Source organism: Chrysochloris asiatica, unplaced genomic scaffold (assembly GCF_000296735.1).
Source record: "Chrysochloris asiatica unplaced genomic scaffold, ChrAsi1.0 scaffold00106, whole genome shotgun sequence".
Classification (NCBI taxonomy): Eukaryota; Metazoa; Chordata; class Mammalia; order Afrosoricida; family Chrysochloridae; genus Chrysochloris; species Chrysochloris asiatica.
In genome coordinates, this window is record NW_006408624.1 from 4,210,305 (window position 1) to 4,230,672 (window position 20,368).

Sequence of the window (20,368 nt, forward strand, 5' to 3'; positions counted from 1 at the left end):
CTGGGATCATAGAGAAGGCGAGGCAGCACACGAGCTGTCTCCCATTTCCTCTGGCCTCTGCAGGGCCATGGCAGACACACTTGGCTTCAGAGGAGAGTTGAAGAGCGGGTGAGTTTGGCCTGAGAGAGGCATGTGCTTCCTTTGGCCTTGGCTGTCTCAGCTGGTAGCTTTAGAAATCCAGAGAAGAAATGAGAGACAAATGAAACCCACACAGCTGGCCGGAGGCTGCTGGTTTCCTGGTAGGGAGGGCACAGGAGCTCCTGGCTCAAAAGACAGGCAGCAGCTCTGATCCCCAAGCCCAGCGTAGGGAGACAGGGGACGTTCCTTCCAAGCTCCTTTGCTTTCCTATGCCCTACCTCCGACCTGAGGTCCCCACCTGGCCTGTGCCTAGGGGAACACAGGAGCCAGTGATGTACTGCAGGTCACACTGTCCTTGCCTGGAAGCCGGCGATCATTGAACGTGTGCATGTTGATGACAGCATCAGTCTTGACCATCATAGGAGGCTGGGGTTTGTGCTTGATGCGACGCTGGCAGGTGAGGGAGAAACGAATCTCATCGGCCACGGTGCTGCAGAAAGAACGCTGGAGGAAAAGAGGCACAAAGGTGAGACCTGGTCCGGGTGTTCCAGCCGACTCCGCCCCTTCTTCCCGCCATCTTTCTAATACCTTCACCTTACCCACCCCTTGGACTCCTGCAAAATGATTAGTTTGTATAGCAGTTTGGAAACTAACATAGGTAGAACAGGTATTATCACCTTATCCGCACTTTACGGATGAGGAAGTTGAGGTTTAGAGAGAAGGGACTATCCAAGATCAAGAAGCAAGGCCAGGATACAAAACCCTGTCCTCTGCTCTCTCAGGGCTCTGAGAGCTCATCTCCCTTCGCCTCCCCACATCAAGACAGCTTAGATGTGGGCCAGGGACCAGCTGCATCACCAGAACTCAGAAGTGGGTTAGATATTCTGGGCCAGGGGTCTCACCCCAGACCTGCTGAATCAGAATCTATATTTCAATAAGATCCCCAGCTGATGGGCACACACAGTAAAGTTTGAAGAGCTCTAGTTGGCCTGCCTGAGTTTTCCTCCTTTAGATTCAGAAGGCAAGACACAGCCAGGATCATCTCTGTGAGCCCCACCTCCTGCACTTGCTTGGTCCAGAATCAGGGCTCAAAACCACTAGAGTGGAAGCTCCGAGAAAAGCTTCCAGCTAAGGACCAGCAGTCCCCTCCTCCACTCTAGAAAGTCTACTTTCTCAAGGTGAGCAACTGGGAGGTGCTCCCTGCAGTGTGTTTGGGTGTCAGGGGCCCTGAATCTAGGTCCCTGTGGGTGGCCAAGAGGGACAGCGGGAGTGCAGGCTGCCTCAGGTGCACTGGCTTCTATGAGACCAACTACCAGAGGTTGACCTGTGGCTTGTAAGGAGGGGAACTGTCCATGCCTCAACTTACCTAGTAGCACTATCACCCAGACTGCTATGTGCAAGTCAGGTGGAACAGGAAAATGGGCACTTGGCTTTGAATTCTGGCTCTATTCTGAGCCTCCCTTTCTCACCCACTAAATGCAGACTATTATCTCTCCTTCCTTCCCTTTCCACATGTACTTATGGGACCCTGCTATGCGCCAGACACAGTTTTGGTGCAAGAGATAAGGCAGTGAGGAAGACAACATCCAGGCCCTCAGGGAGTTCATGATGTAATAATGGGATTGAAAAAAGCAATAAGCAGATGAGCCAACACAGAATGTCTGAGAGTGATGTGGACTGTGGAGGGAATAAAACAGAAGCTGGGAGTGGGCCAGGTGGAGGTGGCCTTTGAGCTGAAACCTTGGTGTTCTGGGAGAAGAGCATTCTCAGTGAGCAGAGTAGCAGGTGTAAAAGCCCTGAGGTAGAAATGCCCTTGGCATATTACAGACTAGACAGGAATGGAAGGAAGACAGAAAGGGTAGAAAGGAGTTCAGAGAGGTGGGCAAGAGCCTTTTGCTTCCAGTGTAGAATTTGGAGTGCATTCCAACTGTAATAATGGGACTCCTTCAAGAATTTAGTGGTTGCTGTGTTTGATACGGTATCATTTAGTTACACATTGGGCTGCTATCTATGATGTCAGCAGTTTGAATCTGCCAGTCGCTCCTTGGGAGAGAGAAAGGCTTTATGCTTCTGCAAAGATTTGCAGTCTCTGAAACCCTACATAGGGTTTGGAATGGACTGGATGGAAGTGGGGACTGCTGGACATTTTGTTCTCCCCCCCAGTTTTTCATGTTTTAATGAACACTTCAACGAACATCCTTGTGAATAAAACAACACCTACCCTTAGCACTTCCACAGAGTGCATTGTTAAAAGTCAAACCTGACTCTTCAATGTGTACGGAGACTTTGAAAGACTCCGAAGAACACACTGTGAGGGTGCGTTTAGTGATATGCCCACTTGGATTCCCCTCAGCAACACAGGGGAGTATCCTTTTCCTTACCCTCCTGCTAAGTGAGTATCAGCATTCCCCTCTTCTTTGTGGACTTGAGCTTGCTCACTGGTTTGAAGGATCTCACGTTGATGGATGTATAAGCGGCTCCCTTTGAATGGTCTCTTCCACGCATGTCTTAAATGGCACCTCCCTCCATGCTGGACCTGCATCCCTTTGAACTGTGAGTGGGAGGTTTCCCCCAAGTCCAGCAGCCCTCTACAAGGATGTGCACCCTCTACTCACCCTGTACTCTTTCTTAAGCTGCCAATGCCAGGCCCCATCTAGACCAATTAAAACCGAATCTCTGGGACTGAGGCCAGGGCATTAGCACTTAAAAAATTCTCTTCCTGTGATTCTAATTTGCAGCTAGAGCCCAGAGCCACTGCCCCAACCACACTTGAATTAATCAGACAGGCTGAGCCTTGGTCTACCGCCTGCATGCCTGGGTCGGCCCTCTTAACTCTTTTTTTAAACTTTTGATTATGGAAATTTTCAAATCTATGCAAAAGTAGAGGGAACAGTATAATGAAGCCCTATGTAACCATCACCCAGCTTCAACAATTACCCTGGAGGCCTCGATGCAGGGGAAGGATATGGTTTGGATTCGCTATGGAAAGGGCACTGCTGTTGTCTGGAGAGTGACAGGCAGAGAGGAGCATGGAGGCAGGAAGGCCGACTTGGAGACTGGTGTGTGGTCCAGGCTGGGAGTGGTGGGGGCTTGGCCTAGGGTGGAGCGACAGCAATGGGGAAAGGTGGTCAGAATCGGTGCGTGGGTGAGAGGCACAACTGGCAGCCATTTCCTGATGGACCAGACACAGAGGGCACAGAGGGGAGTGAGATGAGACAGCAGAGTGGCTGGCACATTGCTGGTTACTGTTGCACTTCTGCAGAGTAGAACTGCTCTTTAGGACTTTCAAGGCTGTGGCCTTTGGGAGACACATTGCTAGGTCTTACTCCCGAGGAGCCTCGACGTAAGTTTGAACTACCAACCTTTCAGTTACTAGCCCCGTGCTTTGTCATTTGGGCCACCAGGGCCTCCTGTGCTTGGCACATAAACCAGAAAACCAAACCAACTGGCGTCGAGTTGGTTGTGACTCAGGAGGACCCTATAAAGACAGAGTAGAACTGCCTCTCAGGGTTTCCAAAGCTCCAAGTCTTGAGAGAAGCAGACTGCCACATTTTTCTCCAGAGGAGCTGCTGCTAGATTCAAACCACTAACCTTCTGGTTAGCAGTTGAGCACTTTCACCATGGTGCCACCAAGGCTCTTGGCTTGGCACAGAGGAGGTGTGAACCCAGCAGAAATCCCGCCCTTCTTCTTCTCTCTCTTTTCTGTGCAGTCTCACCTGCTCTCGCTCAGCTGTTTTACGGAGCTTGTACACAAACTCGCCCACAGCCACCAGCACAGATAGGACCAGCCCAGCGGCCAGGACGATGAAGATGCCCCCAATCTTCTGGATGCCCAGAGCGCTGGCCTCTTTGTTCTCTTCCTCCGGACAGCCGCTGCCCCGCCACCACTTTTCCTTCATGATGTGCAGCTTGTCTTCCTCCTGCAGCTGCAGGATGGCGATGGTGACCTTGTCCCGGTACGGGGAGCCTGAGTGGGGGACAGGGACCCTGCTGTCAGTGGCAGGGCAGCCTCTGTGCTCGCCACCATCCTCACCCCACGTAGAGCCCCATGAACAGAAGGACCCCACCACTGCAAGGTCCCTCTTTAAATCTATGTCCTAATTCAGGGAGGACGGGACTAGCTCAGGAATACGTGGGCCCACAGAGCCCTGGCAGGTCCAGAGCAGCTAAGCTGCATCAGTAGGGGTGCGGTGACCCACAGGGTCCTGAATGGCCCTATGCATCTGTGCTGTAACCAGCCACAGGGTGGGGTGAGGGAGATGGGCATGACTTCTGAGAATCGACTCCTCCCACTGTGGTTTTGTCCAGTTCCTATTTGCATAGTCCAGGGCTGACCTCACGAGGTCCAGGTTTCCATCCCTCTGTGGATGAGTAAATGTCAACTCTCTAGACTGAATGGACCCAGCGGGGACAGTGAGGCAGACACTGTGTATACACGCCCACCCTCCCGCCTGTGGTCCCTTCGCTCACCCATGGGTGTGCCAATGCCGTAGCCCTTGGAGTCGATGAGACCCCCAATCTGGGTGAGGTTGCAGTTCCTCTGGGTGACGTACTCGATGGTCGTGGATTCCATGAGCAGTGCGTAGTCCGCGGTCAGGGTCCTCTGGATGCCCTCCTCATTATTCTTCACCAGAGCCGAGGGCTTGCTGCTCATGAAGGCCCACATCTTCTCGAAGGTGGAGATCTTGGATTTCTGAGCCACAGAGGGAGGAGTCATTCACATACAGTTACATACAGGGCACACCAAGGACTAAGCACTACATGAACTCTGTCTACAGTCCTCAGAGTAAGGAGTGCCACCCAACCCATTGATCAGATGTGGAAACTGAGGCTCTGGAAGGACAGGTCCCCAAACACACAGCTGGTAGACGACAAAGCCGAGATTCAGACTCAAGTCCACCTACCTAGAAACTTGTGATTCTATGTCATCACAGAAGTGGTTTTCACACTAACTGGTGCTATAGGATAAGCACTGGGCTGCTAACCAAAAGGTTGGCAGTTCAAACCTATGAGCTGCTCCATTGGAGAAAATAAGGCTGGCAGCTCCTGTAAAGATTTACAGCCTTGAAAACCCTACATAGGGTCAACATGAATCAGGATGGACTTCATGGCAATGGGTTTGGTTTGAACATTTATTAAACAATGACTATATACAGACTTTCTCCTAAGTGCTTTACCTATTGTTATTGTTGTTAAGTGCCATCGAGTTGGTTCCGACCCATAGCGACCCTGTACAGGGTTTCCGAGTTTCCGAGGGTGTAAATCTTTACGGGAGTAGAAAGCCTTATCTTTCTCCCACGGAGAGGCTGGTAGTTTCAAACTGCTGACCTTAAGGTTCGCAGCCCGATACGCAACCACTACGCTACCAGAGCTCCTTCCTATAGCAGCCCATTAATTCTTCATAGCTATCACAGGAGACAGGTACTATCATCAGCTCCATTTTACAGACAGGCAAACTGAGGCCTGACTGAGTAATTTGCCTAAGGTTACCTGGATACTAAAAATCTGTCTGGTTCAAGCTCTTAACCATGTGGCTACCATCTCCCAGGAACCACTGCCGGGGTGAGAGGAGGGAGGTACTAATGAGGACTTGCTCCATGGGTTCTCAGCCCCGCTCCTACATCAACAGAGCAGATCCCTATCTTTGATGCTGTGTTCCAGGGAAAGCTGTCGTTTGAAGGAAGGGATCCTGTCTGCTCTACTTTACTACAGTGAGAGGCAGGGTGGGAATTGCAGAGAGGAGAGACGTGGCGGCAGTTAGAGCAGGTGGTCTGTGGGCCCCTCCTTATGGCTTATGGCCAGAAAGTCCTGGGCTGGACCCTGCAACACAGCAGAACCAGCACCCCCGAGATCAGGGCTGATATTGTACCTGGCCAGGGAAACTCAGAGAGGATGCTGGGGCCAGGAGAGCAGCCTTGGAGCAGAGTAGACTCTGTGATCTGAAGAGATGGAGTAGGGCAGGGTGGTGGCACTCAAGTTTTCTTGGGAATTTTGTGGCTGCCAGCTGCCTGCCTGTTTCCCTGGAGAGACTGGCCCTACCCCCGCTGAGCTCAAGGGAGCAGGTGGCTCTGTAGGCCCCATTGTCCCGGCTGTTTCCAAGTCTGGCTGTGCCTGTCTGTGATGTCAGCCTGTCTGACTGGCACTCAGCCCAGCTCCGGTGTGCCTGACAGCATGGGTGCACTCCAACAGGCTGGTGCAGGGCTTGGGATGAGGAGGAATTGTGCCTGCTTCACAGGTGGGTGGGGTGGGGGGCCTGGGGAGAAAGTATACCTTCACTTTCCTCTCTTGGGCATTTTCTAGCTCTGGTCTGCCACTCCAAAAATGGGTGCCTGGAGACTCAAGCCCACCTGGAGCGTGAGGCAATGAGGACAGGAAGGAGCCCCGAAAGCTGTGGGCAGGCTCCCCACTTGGAATTCCAGCTTAGAATCAACAGGGCACTGAGAAGGCCTCCCTGGGGTATAGGGCCTGGGCAACTTCATGGATGAGCAGTCGCTTCCCCTGCCTTGACATTCATCTGTCCCCAAATCAAAGCCTCAGACTGCTCCCAGCTCTCCCCACCCTGTGTGTCTGGCGTTCAGTTGTTCCTGCTCCACAGCAACTCCCTCTCTGCTGCAGCTCTTGCCTCCAAAGCTTTGGTGATCTGCAGATAGTCTGTCTGCTCAGCATCCTTTCCACTTCCCAGCACTCATCCACTTCCACTGACTCATGGCCAGAGCTTCTCCAAACCCAACCAGGCCACCCTCCCAAGCCTTCCTGATTTCTAGCTCTCCTTAGCCCCTGACGTTTCTTATTTTCTAGACAATTCTGATGTGCACATTCTCCCACCTCCAACGTCTTTTACTCCATCCATTCCTTTCTGACTTTGCTACTCTTCCTCCTCAGATTTGTGCCGTAGCATATGGCTTCTCAGTGGCTCCCAAGGATCCCTGCCTCCTGGTATTCTCTCCCTTGGGTAGTCCTTTTTCCTTGAGGACCTAGTATCTTCTCAATCAAACTTCTCCCCAAAGTGATGGCACTTCCAAATTTAGGATATAAGGGATCAGACTTCCATTTTGCTGGCTTTCTCTGGTGGAAGCGAGTTAGCATCCGGTGAGCTGCCCTCAGGAGAGATGTGTGTGGTAAGGAACACTGGCAGTCTCTGGCCAATGGTCAGTGAAGAGCTGAAGCCTTAGCCCAACAACTCCAGAGCACGGAATCAGATTCTCTTATAGGATCTACCTTGAGATCACATAGCCTCAGTGACACTGCAACTCAGAGTAGCCTGTGAGGGACCCAGAGCCAGACGACTCAGCTAAGTTGCACTGGATTCCTGACCCACAGCCATGGTAAGATAATAAATGTTGTTTATTTTATTATATGTTGTTGTTGTTAAGAGCCATCGAGTCATTCTGTTTCATAGCAACCCTGCATAGGGTTTCCAATGAGCGGCAGATGAGTTTGAATCACTGACCTTGTGCTTCAAACTGACCTTGCTGTCCAGGGCTTCATCCCACAGTGCCACAGATAGAGAAAACTAATATACTTTCTCACTCTCACATTCCCTCAAGCTACTTCTGCTCCCAATACAGTTGCTTTCTCAGATAATCATCAATTCCAGTTATTCCTACAATCAGATTCTCCAAGTCCAAATGCCCCTGCGTCATTAGATACACACGCTTCTCAGACACTTCAACATCCTGGTTCCTACAACCTAAATACCATTCTCCCTTCAGTAACACCTGCCATCCCAGTTCCTCTCCCCTGGTCTCCAAATTCTCCCCTTTCCACTGGAGATGGGAACCAGCGATACATAAGGCCCTTTTCCCTTATGTCCCCTAAAACATCCACCCATTAAATCTTCAATTGATTGAGTAATCGACTGATCAATCATCCATCCATCTCCTCATTCATTTGTTCATGCTTTTACCAACTCACCCACATACTATCTACCCACTAATTCATTCAACTAACGATCTAACTATCCACCTAGTCTCTTAACTATTTACCCACTCACCCAGGCATCTACCCAGGCATCCCTCAGCCCATCTATCCATCATTCTGCCATCCATCTGGGAGTGCTTGTGGCATAACGGGTTACATGTTGAGCTGCTAAATGCAAGTTCAGCAGTTCAAATCCACCAGCTGCTCTGTGGGAGAAAGAAGAAGGTTTCTGCTCCTGTAAAGATTTATAGCCTCGGAAACCCTATGCAGGGTTTCTATGAGTCAAAACTAATTCAACGGCACACAACAACAACCATCCATCCACCATTCCCATCTTATTAACTTATTTCCCCAGTCACTCATCTAACAAATCTCAGGTCCTGACAGAAGAATCTTGACAAAGATTCTCCAATTTTCTCTCTGTGCCACCACCCTATTCCTCACGCACACAGACTTGCCTGACACTAAAACATATGCTCTTTCCAGTAACAAGACACCATAAATGGAGACAGAAATTTCAGTTGGAGGTTGGGGGAAGTGTTGGGACAGATGGGCTTTGAGGAAAGACACGTGAAGCCATGAGTAGGTGAAGGAACAAAATGAGGAAGATTTGAAAGAAAACCAGAGCGCCAGGGCAGTTGCAATGGGAGGTGGCAGCAAGAAGTGAAGTATCACCTGGCTGCTTCAAGATATTACAGTAAACTTTCTCACCTCCAGTGTGGACAAATCACTACCTCCACTACCTTTACAGAGATAGATCTAAAATTTGCTGCCCTGTAATGGCCACCTAGACTCCTGATGTGGTGCCGTACAATCAGCACTGGACTGAGAACCACAAGGTCAGCAGTTCAAGCCTACCAGCTACTCCTCAGAAACCCCATACAGGGTTGCTATAAGTCTGAACTAACTCGATGGCACTTAACAACAATGACTAGTCAGTGATACTTGTCCTTTATCTTAGTTGTTGTTGTTAAGTATTGTCAAGTTGGTTCTGACTCATAACAACCCTATATAGGGTTTCCAAGGAGCAGCTGGTGGGTTTGAACCACTGGCCTTTCAGTTCAAACTAACCTTGCAGTCCAGTGCTTATCCTGCAGTGCCACACCAGAACTCCCTTTGTTGTTGTGAAATGCTGTCGAGTCGGTTCCGACCCATAGAGACCCTGTATAAGGTTTCCAAGGAGCAGCCGGTTAACTTGAACTGCCGACCTTGCAGTTCAAATGGCTTTGCAGTCTGGCGCATTAACCCACAGCACCACACCAGGACTCCCTAGGAGGTCCCATTTTCAACCACATTCGTTCACAGTCTCTGGTTCCCTGTAAGTCCTGACCTTCTATCCTTAGGCTATTCTGAGATTCTTGGAGCACATCCCTGAAAAGTTTCCCTCTGCCCTGAGGCAGGGAGGGAAGAAGCCAAAATACCGCCTTGATTCTCAGGCCCTTCTCCTGTCTCTCTGGACTTAGTCAACAGATGCCTGGGTTCTGGTCATTGGTCTGGAGTCACCCTCCTAGGAAATGGGTCCCACATACCTATGGCTCCTGTGTCATCCCACCTGACCTGCTCCAGAGGGAACCTTAATAAGTACTGTTCCAGGGCCAGCCACCCAAATCAATTAATGGCATCGTTGGGCGCAGCCAATACAGGGCAAAGTGCCAAGACAGAGTTGCTTTATTTATCAGTGAAATTGGCAAGAAAGTAAGTTTCAGGCTCACGACTTTCCATTCTAGCCTCTTCAAAGAAGTAAATTGATTTTCTCCAACTGAAGATACTTAATCTTGAGAATTTAAAATTTCTGTACAAGAGAATGTATATACGAATATATCTAAATATATATCAATTCCAAAGGGATCTGGATCCCGGGGCATGCGTGCAGGGAGGCAGCAGTGCTCTGATTCCATGCAAGACCCTGGGTATTTTCCATATTAGAAATAAGACACCCTTTTTCAAATTAATTGGCTTTCTTATCCCTGGGTGCAGTCTTTGGCCTTATCAGATCCAAGTTCTTGAGGAGTTAATCACTTCTCTTGGGCTATTTCTGTGGGGACCAGGACTCCTGCCTGAGATCACTGCCTCTGCCTGGTGGTAGCATCATTGGTCCCCACTACCTGTACAGAGTTCTGCAGAAGGAGGAAGGACATGAGGTCTGCAGGCTGGGGTGCAGGCAATGGGAGGGGTCAGTTCCATGTGTTGGGGGAAATGCGGCTGGACTCTGGGTTCAAATGACAGCTCCTTCTGGGACCACAGCAAATGATTTCACGTCTTCCCGCCTCACTGTAAAATTGGGTTATAATATTATACTGCCTGCTGATTGGGGCTACCATGAACATTCCATGGGAAGAGGCGTGTGAAATGCTTAGCACAGAGCCTGGCCCCCAGGAAGTGCTCCGGAAGTGCTTGGTGGTTGCCTTTGTTGTGTCTTTTTCCCATAGTCCTCCAGTTGCTTCTTATGCATGGCCACCCCCTGTGTGCCGAGCAGAGCTTCTCCACAGGGTCTTCATGGCCGTGACCTTTCAGAAACAGACTGCAAGACCTTTTGTGAGAGGCACCTTTGAGTGGAATTTGAACCAGCAACTTTTTAGTTTAAGTATCTGTGCCACCCAGGGACTCCTTAGTTCTCTTTGAGGAGCCTTAGTTTCTTGAGGGCTTGGTGTTTTCATTTGGAAATGGGTGTGGTCCTGTAGGATCAGTACTGGACTTCAAACCACAAAGTCAGCAGCTCAGCTCTACCACTTGCTCCTCAGAAATCCTATACAGTGTCGCTATGTGTTGGAACCGGCTCCATGGCACTTAACAACAACAACAACAATCTCTATAGTATAGAGGTGCTATGGAAATGAAACAACTCAGTTCTCAGAGGCAGAAAACTGATATGCTGACAGGCCAGAAGGCTGGGTGGGAATCTGGTCAAATAGAGGTAACCAATAACCTCTCAGCTCCTGATAATTGGTGCTCTATGGAATACCAGCTCCACCATGTCTTCAAATCTTTCATTTCAAGAAGCTGGGAATCTGAATGCTCTTAAATGCAAGGTGGTGATGGTGCTTATGTGCCGTGGAGTCGATTCCGACTCATAGCAACCCTGTACAGGGTTTCCAAGGCTGTAAATCTTTACGGAAGCAGAACGCCTCATCTTTCTCCCACGGAACAAGTGGTAGTAAGGGTCTCCCAAAATTCAAATACTGACAACTAATTAGTATACAGAAGCCACGTGTGGTCCCCAGTATGTCTGTGGGCTGGACAAGCCTACCACTTTGACACAATAAACAACACAAATTGTTACCATTTATGGCACACCCACTCTGTGCCAGGTATTAAGTCTACCCAGTCACAAGGATTATCTTATCGAATAGTCTGAACGATGCCATGAGGTGGGCGCTGTGATTATACCCATTTTATAGATGTGAAAACTAAACGCACAGGGAGGGTCTTAATCATTTTACAGTCATTACTGGCCCTGAAGTACTGACTTCTTTCTGCACAGGCAGGTGGCACCCCCCTCCCCAATGGTAAGTGCTAGTGTCATCTACAAAGCCCAGCAAGTCCAGTTCTGAAGGCCCTGGAAAGAAGGGGTCTCCTCCAGGTGCCCACTGGCTGGTCCCTCTCCAATGCGGAAAGGATTGAACTTTTTCTTCAGGAGAGGCTGCAGGGCAGGAGACAGAGTGTCCCACCTGCTTCGCCATCTTTAGTCAGCCAACTAACTTGGGGTGAGAGGGGTGGCGTTCAGAGGAAAAATCCTTTTATATGAGTAGGCTTCAAAGAGTATGAACTCTTTGAAAAAATGGAATTGAAAAATAATGCAACATTCCCAGAAACATTTCCCCCTTAGAAATGCTTACTGTGTGCCTGAGCTAACCACTATACTCATAAGAGTTCATTGAATCCTCTCGCTAATTCCTGCAAGGTGGGTATCAGTATCTCACCTGTACTGAGTTATACAGGTAAATAAGTGAAGTGATTTGACCAAGGTCACCAGGAGAGACAACACCCAAGACTCAGTGCCTGGTCAGTCTGACTTTGAAACAGATGCTACTTTGCTGAGTATCTGCATTCACTCTGGTTATTGCATTGCTGTCGTCCCACCTCACTTCAGCTAGAAGGCGGGGCTAACCTTCTATATGGGAAAGGCCAGCAGATGCTGGAGGCAGCTGCATCATTCCTAAGGTGGAGAAGATGAGCTAGGGGACTGTCCTTCAAAGCCCCCAACAGGGCAGAGTGTGCTGTGCAGCTGGAAGGCAGGGCTGGACTGGATGCTAGAGCCAGGTAAAGGAAATGGGATGAAGGGGGCTTGACAATTCTCGGCCCCTAGCTCCCAACCCTTTCCTGAGCCATTACTCCTCCAGTGTCTCCCACCTGTGATTTCCTCTCTGCATCCCTAGAGCTGGAAGAGGGCTAAATCCTTGGAGTAGCAGCTGTCTTCTGACATCCTCTCCCTTCAAAGCTGCCTGGCCCTCCCCACCAACAAACTCCCTTTCCCAATGTTCTCCTTTACATTTTGCCTACAGATTTTTACAGCCAAGCAGAGCTTTCAAAGGCCTCCTTTTTCATCTTCTAATTAATTTTTATCTTCCAAGACGGAGGGAGGACAACATTGGAGACGCTGTTTGTGATGTCTGCCACTCCCTGACAATTCTTCCGATGCAATTTCTTTTGGAATGATGGGACCACCCACTTTCCAGGCTGCATGGGTGGGACTGAGCCATCCAGAGCTCCCAGTGCCTGACATCCCACTTCCTGCTGTTGTGTCCTTGGACAAGAATGGATTTCCTTCCTGCTGTTCTATTCTCAGTCAGGGGACTGAACCAAGAGCACATGCTAACCACAGAAATGAAGCTTGTCTTAAGAGGTGCTATTTGCTGGCATTCTGTCCTCAACACCATCTCTGACATGTGCTCCACTTGACTCCTGCCATTTTTCACATATCCATCCATTAACTCAACAATGGCACCCACTGCACATGCATTATTTGTGCCGGTACTGTGTATAGGCTGGGGACGTGGTTCAACGTACTGTGGCTTCCCTCTTCCTAGACGCCTGAGGACTGAGGCTGGGTCCTTAGAAAGACAATACAGGCATTGAGACAAAGCGCCTGGGCACCAGAACCAGATGACTTGGGTACAAATCCCAGCTCTGTGTTTCACTAGCTGGGTTGTTAAGTGCTGTCGAATCTATTCCGACCCATAGTGACCCTGTATAGGGTTTCTAAGGAGCATCTGGTGAGCTTGAACCACCGACCTTGCAGTTTAAATGACTTTGCAGTTTGATGCATTAGCCCACAACACCACACCAGGACTCCCACCAGCTGTGTGACAAATCAGTAACCTCACTTTCATCATATGCAAAAAGAAGATAACAGTAATTATCCCTCCTTTCAACTTTTGTTAGGAGGATGATAAGAGTGCACACAAAGAAGGTATGGAGAATAGTCAGCTGCTACGGAATCAATTCCTACCCATGGTAACCCCATGTCAGAGTAGAACTATGTATAGGATTTTCAATGGTGACCTTTCAGAAACAGATCACCAGGCCTTTCTTCCAAGGTGCCTGCCTCTGGGTAGATTCACACCAACTTTTGGTTAGTCGCTGAATGCTTGACTGTTTGTGTTACCCAGGGACTCTGCCTAGCACATGTTGTTGATGTTGTTGTTAAAAGCCTTCAAATTGGTTCTGACTCGTAGTGACCCTGTGTAAGGTTTCCAAGGAGCAGCTGGTGGGTTTGAACTGCCACCTTGAGTTCAAATCGACCTTGTGGTCCAAAGTATCATCCTGCAGCGCCACACCAAGACTCCCAGTACAGTCATTGTTGTTGTTGTTATGTGCCGTGGAGTTGGTTCCAACTCATAGCGACCCTGTACAGGGTTTCTGAGGCTGTAAATCTTTACGGGAGCAGAAAGCCTTATCTTTCTCCTGCGGAACTGCTGGTAGTTTTGAACTGCTAACCGTGAGATTAGCAGCCCGATTCGTAACCACTATGCTGGTTCCAATTCATAATGACCTTGTATAGGGTTTCCAAGGTGCAGTTGGTGGGTTTGAACAGCTGACTTTGCAGTTATTGTACAGTACCACACCAAGACTCCTCCAGTACATAGTAAATGTCTAACAAATGCTATTATCTTCTAAAGGTGCCCTGGTAGCTTGGTGGATTACGAGTTGGGCTGCTAACTTCAAGGTCAGCAGTTCAAATCCACCAGTAGCTCCTTGGGAGAGCTTTCTGCTCCCATAAAGATTTACAGTCTCGGAAACCCTATACAGGGTCGGTATGAGTTGGAACCGACTCCACAGCACACCACTACCAGCACCACTATCTCCTAAATATCTCATGGGTACTTCTCTGGAGCTGACCTCTGTGAAGCTCTAATGGCCGTGAGAGGATCCTGGCCTGGGTGTGGGAAATCTGTGAATGCAGAGACAGGATATCTGACCTAGCGTCTTGGCTCCACCAAATCTGCTGTGTGATCTTGAGCAAATCACCCAGTCCCTCTGGGCTACTGTTTCTGTAGATTGAACTCAAATCTCCTTCCAATTGTAACTTTTAAATGTTCTGTGATAATAAGGAGGCTGTCACATGACCCAGGGCAGGAGGTATGATCAGTCTAGGAACTCAGTTGGGGAGGACAGAGGGTGGCAGAGGCAGGAAAGGAAGGAAGACGGTCCAGCAACCTGCTGGGTGGGTGTTGTACTCCTAGCTCATTATCTGAGATGGGTCAGAGTGTCCGTGTTCAGACTCCTCTCTGCCTACATAACCCTGCCGCTGCCCAAGAGAAAGCAAGAAGAGCTCCAGTTGAATGAAAGCAGGGACAACATAGTCAGACATATTGACCATCAGGAGGGCAAGAGAGTGGAGCTAGTTCTGCAAAAGAATGTGCAGTTGCTGCTTCTGGCTGACAGGACCTTGTGAGCCTCGGCTTTGGGCACCAACATCCCAGCTGGGAGGTGGCATTTGTGTCCCTTCTCTGCCTTCCTCACTGCACTGTTTGCAGGGAAGGTGGGTGAGGGCGGAGCAGACTGCTAAAGGTGCTGTTTGATGCTGAGGACAGCGGCTCAGTGGGGAGCTGGGACTGGGCTCTTGGAAGCCAATCTGAGCATTTTAACAGGGAGTGGAGCAAGGGCAGCCAATCAGCGGCAATGAGCCTGCACCAGGCTTATTTATGCTGCTTCCCTTTGATCGGGAGCTCTGTTTAGAGATGGGCTCATGCATAATGCATGAGAGATGCTCTGGCACAGTCCAAGGGCTGGGCTGCAGCCTGGGGGTAGGCACAAGTAAGCTTGCTCACACATATACGTGCACGGAGCATGACACGCACATGTGCATGCACGGGCAACTATACCCATATGTGTGTGTCACTCACACATACATGGCTCATTACACAGACACAGGCCCAGCCCCCCTCTCCACTCACATTTTCCTGGCACACCATGTGAACATTCAAGCAGAGACACACATGCACACTGCACATATACACATATACGTGTAAACACTCCAGCAATACCTGCATACATGCACAGACATAGGCACATGCCCAAGTCTCAGAGATGTATGCACACATATGCACATATGTGCATATGAGGAGACAGACATTCATGGCCAAGCACAAGTATACACATGCACCTCTTTGGCGTGGGCACATATGTGCATGCCTTTGTACACAAAGGCACAATGCATGTATTACACACTGCTACCTGCACACACGGAACCACGCACTTGCTCACAATCATGTTCACTTACACAGAGTCCCAGGCAGCATCGGACCCAGCCCATGCTTTTAATGCCTGCATACTCAGGGTGGGGACCCCTAAGGAAGCTTGTTTGCAGCTTCCCAGTGGTAGCAGCAACATCCAAAGGGAGCCCTTTCCTCTCTCTCTTCTCTTCACTAAGCAGCTGCTTCTGACCTCAGGGCGGGGTGAGGGGAGACTGGGCTGGGGAAGATTGCTGTCAGGGCTCTAGTGCCAGGAGCTGAAGGCTCCCTAGCCAGTCCCTCCTGCTTCTCCTTGCTCAGGCTCCCATTGGAGGCTCCGTCCGTCACTCAGAGGCTTAGTCTGCAAAGATGCCAGGGTCCAGAGAGAAGGGAAACCACCAAGTTTCCCAGACTCATTGAGCAATGGATTGATAACTAAACAAATAAAGGGCTGGATAGGACCTGCAGCCATAGAGTTCCCAAATCGTGACTGTTTCTGAGAAATAACTCAAGCCATGGTTCTCCTTCTGTGGTTCCAGGACCATCAGCAGCACCAGCATCACCTGGGATCTTGATAGAGATGAACATTCTCAGGCTTCATCCCTGAGATCTATTGAACCCCAAACTCTGCAGGTGGGGCCCAGACATCTGTGCTTTAGCAAGTCCTCCCGGTGATTTGGATGCAGGGTCAGGTCTGAGACCATGGGTCTAGAACATGGGCTTTGGAGGGAGGCAGATGTGCGTCAGTATCGGGCTCCATCAGTTGCAAGTCCTTGAACAAGAGCTTAGCCCTTCCTCCTCCCACCCCCGAGTCTCTGCTTCCATATGTATAAAATGGAAATAATTAGAGCACCTCCCTTAGAGGATGTGTCATGAAGGCTAAACACAGCCCAGCGTTTAGCACCCCACTGTCAGCTCTCAGGGAGGATGGCTCTTGGTATATTATAGCAATGTCTGGAGGGACCTTCCTAACTACTGTTCTTAGAGCCATCAAGAGTCTCCTAAACCCTGGTCTAGAAGGTGAAAAATGTTGGGGAACTAAGTCAACACCTTGTAAAGCTGAAAGGAGCAACAAAGTCATGACAAATGATCGGAGGCTTTATCTGAGACACCAGCATTTCTAGAATGTGACATGCGAAGTCATGTTCCTAAACGTGTGTTCAAGTTTATGCTTCCTCTCTTGGTTAGAGGATATGGTTCCTCTGCCCTCCGTTGTGATGAGGTGCTCACCAATCCCCGTGGAGGTGGATGGTGATGAGACCCAAAGCCCAAGGCAGGAAGCCCAGTGTTCCCTAAGCCTGGTTATGGGCTCCCTCTCTCTCCACCCATCCGTACTCTGCTGAGGATTTAGGAAACACAGGACATTCACACTGCTTGACCCAAGTGTGGAAGCTTCTAGAATCTATGCTGGGACTAGTACACATCATTACAGCTCCCCAAGGTCAACTGGTCCCAAAGAGGGAGAGGCTGAGTCCTGAGGACTCACTGACTCTGTGGTGGAGGAAGGATAGAAGTGTCCTTTCTTCTTCGGCCAACTCATGGTGCTACAATGGGAAGGAAAGGGTCTCACCTTGAAGAAGGTCATTGTGGCCCCATCCTTGACAGCCCCATACTCGATTTTGGTTTGCTTGGCCAGGTCGTCAGCAGAGTCGATGGGGGATTCCATCCGTTCTACGGTCAGAAAAGCAGCCAGGTTGGCAGTGTAGGAGGAGATGATGATGAGTGTGAAGAACCACCAGATGCCACCAATAATGCGCGTGGACAGAGCTTTGGGCATCAGTTCAGAGCCTGTGGGGAGAGAAGAGAAAGGCAATCCTTACAAGGTTCCCACTAAGGCTATCTGAAGCTTTCCGGGTCACAGACTGTGTTGACTCTGGTAAGAGCTGAGACTCTTCCTCTACAAGTTGTTGTTATTGTTAATTACCAATGCATTGGTTCTGACACACAGCGACCCTGTATAGGGTTTCCAAGAAGCGGCTGGTGAGCTTAGGCTGCTGACCTTGGGGTTCAAACTGACCTTGCTGTCTAGCACATTAACCCAGAGTGCCACATCAGGACTCCTTCAAAAGTGATTCTCAAAAGTGTGCTCACTGGGCCAGTAATATCAGTAACATCAGCATCACTTGAGAACTTGTTAGAAATGCAAATTCTAGGACCTCATTCTGGACCCACTAGATCAGTAACTTTAGGGGAGAAGCCTTGCGATCTATTTTCATAAGCCCTGCAGGTAATTCAAACACAGGCTAAAAGTTAAGAATGACTGTCTTAGAACAAGACATGCACAACATTCCACAGGCTTGTCAGTCTCTCTGAGTTCCATCTACAGACCACCTGCGCAGTCCCAGTTTAAAGAACCCAGGAAGTCAGAAACTCTAGGTTCTTGAGGGACTTTTGCTCCTCTGTGTGATATTGTACCAGACGCTTTCCCTCTCTTGGCCTCTGTAGAGAAGGAGAATCGTCCTTCCTTTGTGCCAGCCTCGTACAAATACTGAGAAGCCACAATGATACCATTGGAGGAGAAACTGCGTCAGTAATATAAGCGGTATACAAATACGAGATTGCTATGTGGTGCTTTGTGGGAGGAGAAAAGTCAACATTTTATGAAGCTCTTCACCAAAATATATCACTTTTCTTCCCCGACCTTGGATGTGGAGCACAATATAGATGAAACCTTCTAACTGAAGTAATTAACTAGGCGGCTTTCAAGAGATTTAAATAGCAAGTGACCCCTGAACTTCCCAGAATATTTAGACCTGCAATCTGAAAAGTGTCTGCTTTGATATGGATGATTTTTTTTTTCCCTCAAAGAAATCACTCAAGGGAGAGTTTTTCAAATACATAACTATTTTTCTCCTCCTAATCAAAACCACACGGGGAATACATCAGGGGCTTGCGCTTTGAATAGCGGCAGGAGGTGGAAAAGGAGAAGCTATTACTCCATGGAGGAGCTTCCAGGTCTCTCCTGTCACCGAACACAGTTGTGATGGACAAAGACGCAAAGTGAGGATTCAGGACACTCATTAAGAGTGGCGCAGAATGAGGCCCTTCACTTGAAAGCTGCCTGTCACTTTCTAGCTGCTAGAGACCACCCAGGTGCCCCAGCTTCCCCTCCCCAGTCAGCCACCCAGGTGCCTCAGCTTCCCCTCTCCAGCTAGCCACCCAGGTACCTCAGCTTCCCCTCCCCAGCCAGCCACCCCTGCCTCATCTACCTATCTACCTGGTCACCCCAAGCTACAACTCCTAAAGGGAGAATCACTTCTTTTTTTGGTAAGTTTTTATTGTAATTTGGGTGAAATTAATGGAACAAATTAGTTTCCATTTGACAGTGTGGATCATTTTGCTTTGTGACATTGATTGTAAGTCCCTCAATGTAATAGCACTCTTTCTACTTCCTCCCTGGGGTTCCATTGGATGTTCTTTTTTGCCCAATTGAGGTGCAATCCATATTACAGCCTTCAGTATTCCATCTGGTAAGGTCCAGGTGTTTAGTCACCTTTTATGTTGTTGAAAAAAATGAAGATTCTATCATGTGCTCTGCTCTCCAGCATCATTTATATCATCAAGGCCATATTTTCCAACTACGATCCTCCCTCTTTATTTCCAACTTTTGCATTCCAATCACCAGTAATTATCAGTGCGTCTTGATTAGATGTTTGATCGACTTCTGAATTGACTGAGGGCCTTACCATCTCATTCCTGCAATGGTCTCTCTATCAACCGCTCTCCCTCACAGTCCATAATTGTTCAGCTAGAGTCTATGGTGGTAAGGCCACTGGAAGGTCAGCCCCAGCAAGCAGGATGCTCTATGGCCACCACTGATGGAGCAGCAGGTGCTGGACAGGAATCCAGCATGCCATGAGTGAGGAGCAGTTTATCTGTTTAAGGCTTCAGCTCCAAGCCAGGCCCAACCAGGCAGTGATGGTGAGTAGGGACTTGGGACCAGGACTTAGCCAGGCCATTCTGCATATTCTAGCCGTCGACCTTTTCTGGTGGCCCAGCAGGCTGCCCTGAGTGTGGGCTGGTTCTGCTGACTCCATAGATGATGATGGGTTCCCTGGAGAGAGGAGACCCAGGGAGAGGGTGCATACCTTGCTGCATGAGGGACCCCATCCCGAACCAGAAGCTGTTGAGCAGAGTGAAGTTATTTTCGACCACCTCAGAGCCGGGGTTGCAGGGGTGAGCATCATACCACTCGTAAGGGCTGAACCTGCATCAGGAAAAGGGGAACAAACAGGCTGAACTGTGGGGAGACAGGAGGGAAGGGGTGTCCACGCTACAGGGCACGGAAAATTTGCAAACATTTGTGTGCTAAACATTAATTTCCTCATTGTTCTGCTGGGGAGGGGATCCAGACCATTTTCTTTTTCTTTCTGGTTCTTTATTGTGAGTGCCCTTTCTTGGTTATAAACACAATTCAGCATTATATGTTAGAATTAAAAGTGCAAATGCCCTTCAACCCAGCAATTCTGCAACTCATTATACACCCTAGAAAAAAACAGTCGTCTGCGTTCATAAAGAGAAACACACAGGGTGTTTATCAAAGCATTGTTTGTAATTGAAAAAAAACAAAACAAAACACTGGAAACAACCTAAATGTCCTTCAACAGAGGAATGATTAAATAAACACAGGCACAACTGTACTTTTAAATCTCATGCAGCTATTAGGGAAAGGGACTGTGGGCCGAAAACTGGGGGGG

General features: G+C 49.2%; 1 protein-coding gene across 1 annotated transcript in view; it reads right to left on the minus strand.

Annotated features, from left to right (window-relative positions):
* Positions 1-387: 387 nt before the first annotated feature.
* Positions 388-20,368, minus strand: part of LOC102818903 (glutamate receptor ionotropic, kainate 3-like) — a 315,716-nt gene continuing 295,735 nt past the window's right edge. The window contains exons 12-16 of the mRNA XM_006867616.1: positions 19,760-19,878; positions 17,242-17,459; positions 4,549-4,771; positions 3,795-4,045; positions 388-582 (exon numbers count right to left, since the gene is read on the minus strand). Of these exons, the coding sequence (XP_006867678.1) occupies positions 388-582; positions 3,795-4,045; positions 4,549-4,771; positions 17,242-17,459; positions 19,760-19,878 (1,006 nt within the window). The remainder of the gene's footprint in view (positions 583-3,794; positions 4,046-4,548; positions 4,772-17,241; positions 17,460-19,759; positions 19,879-20,368) is intronic.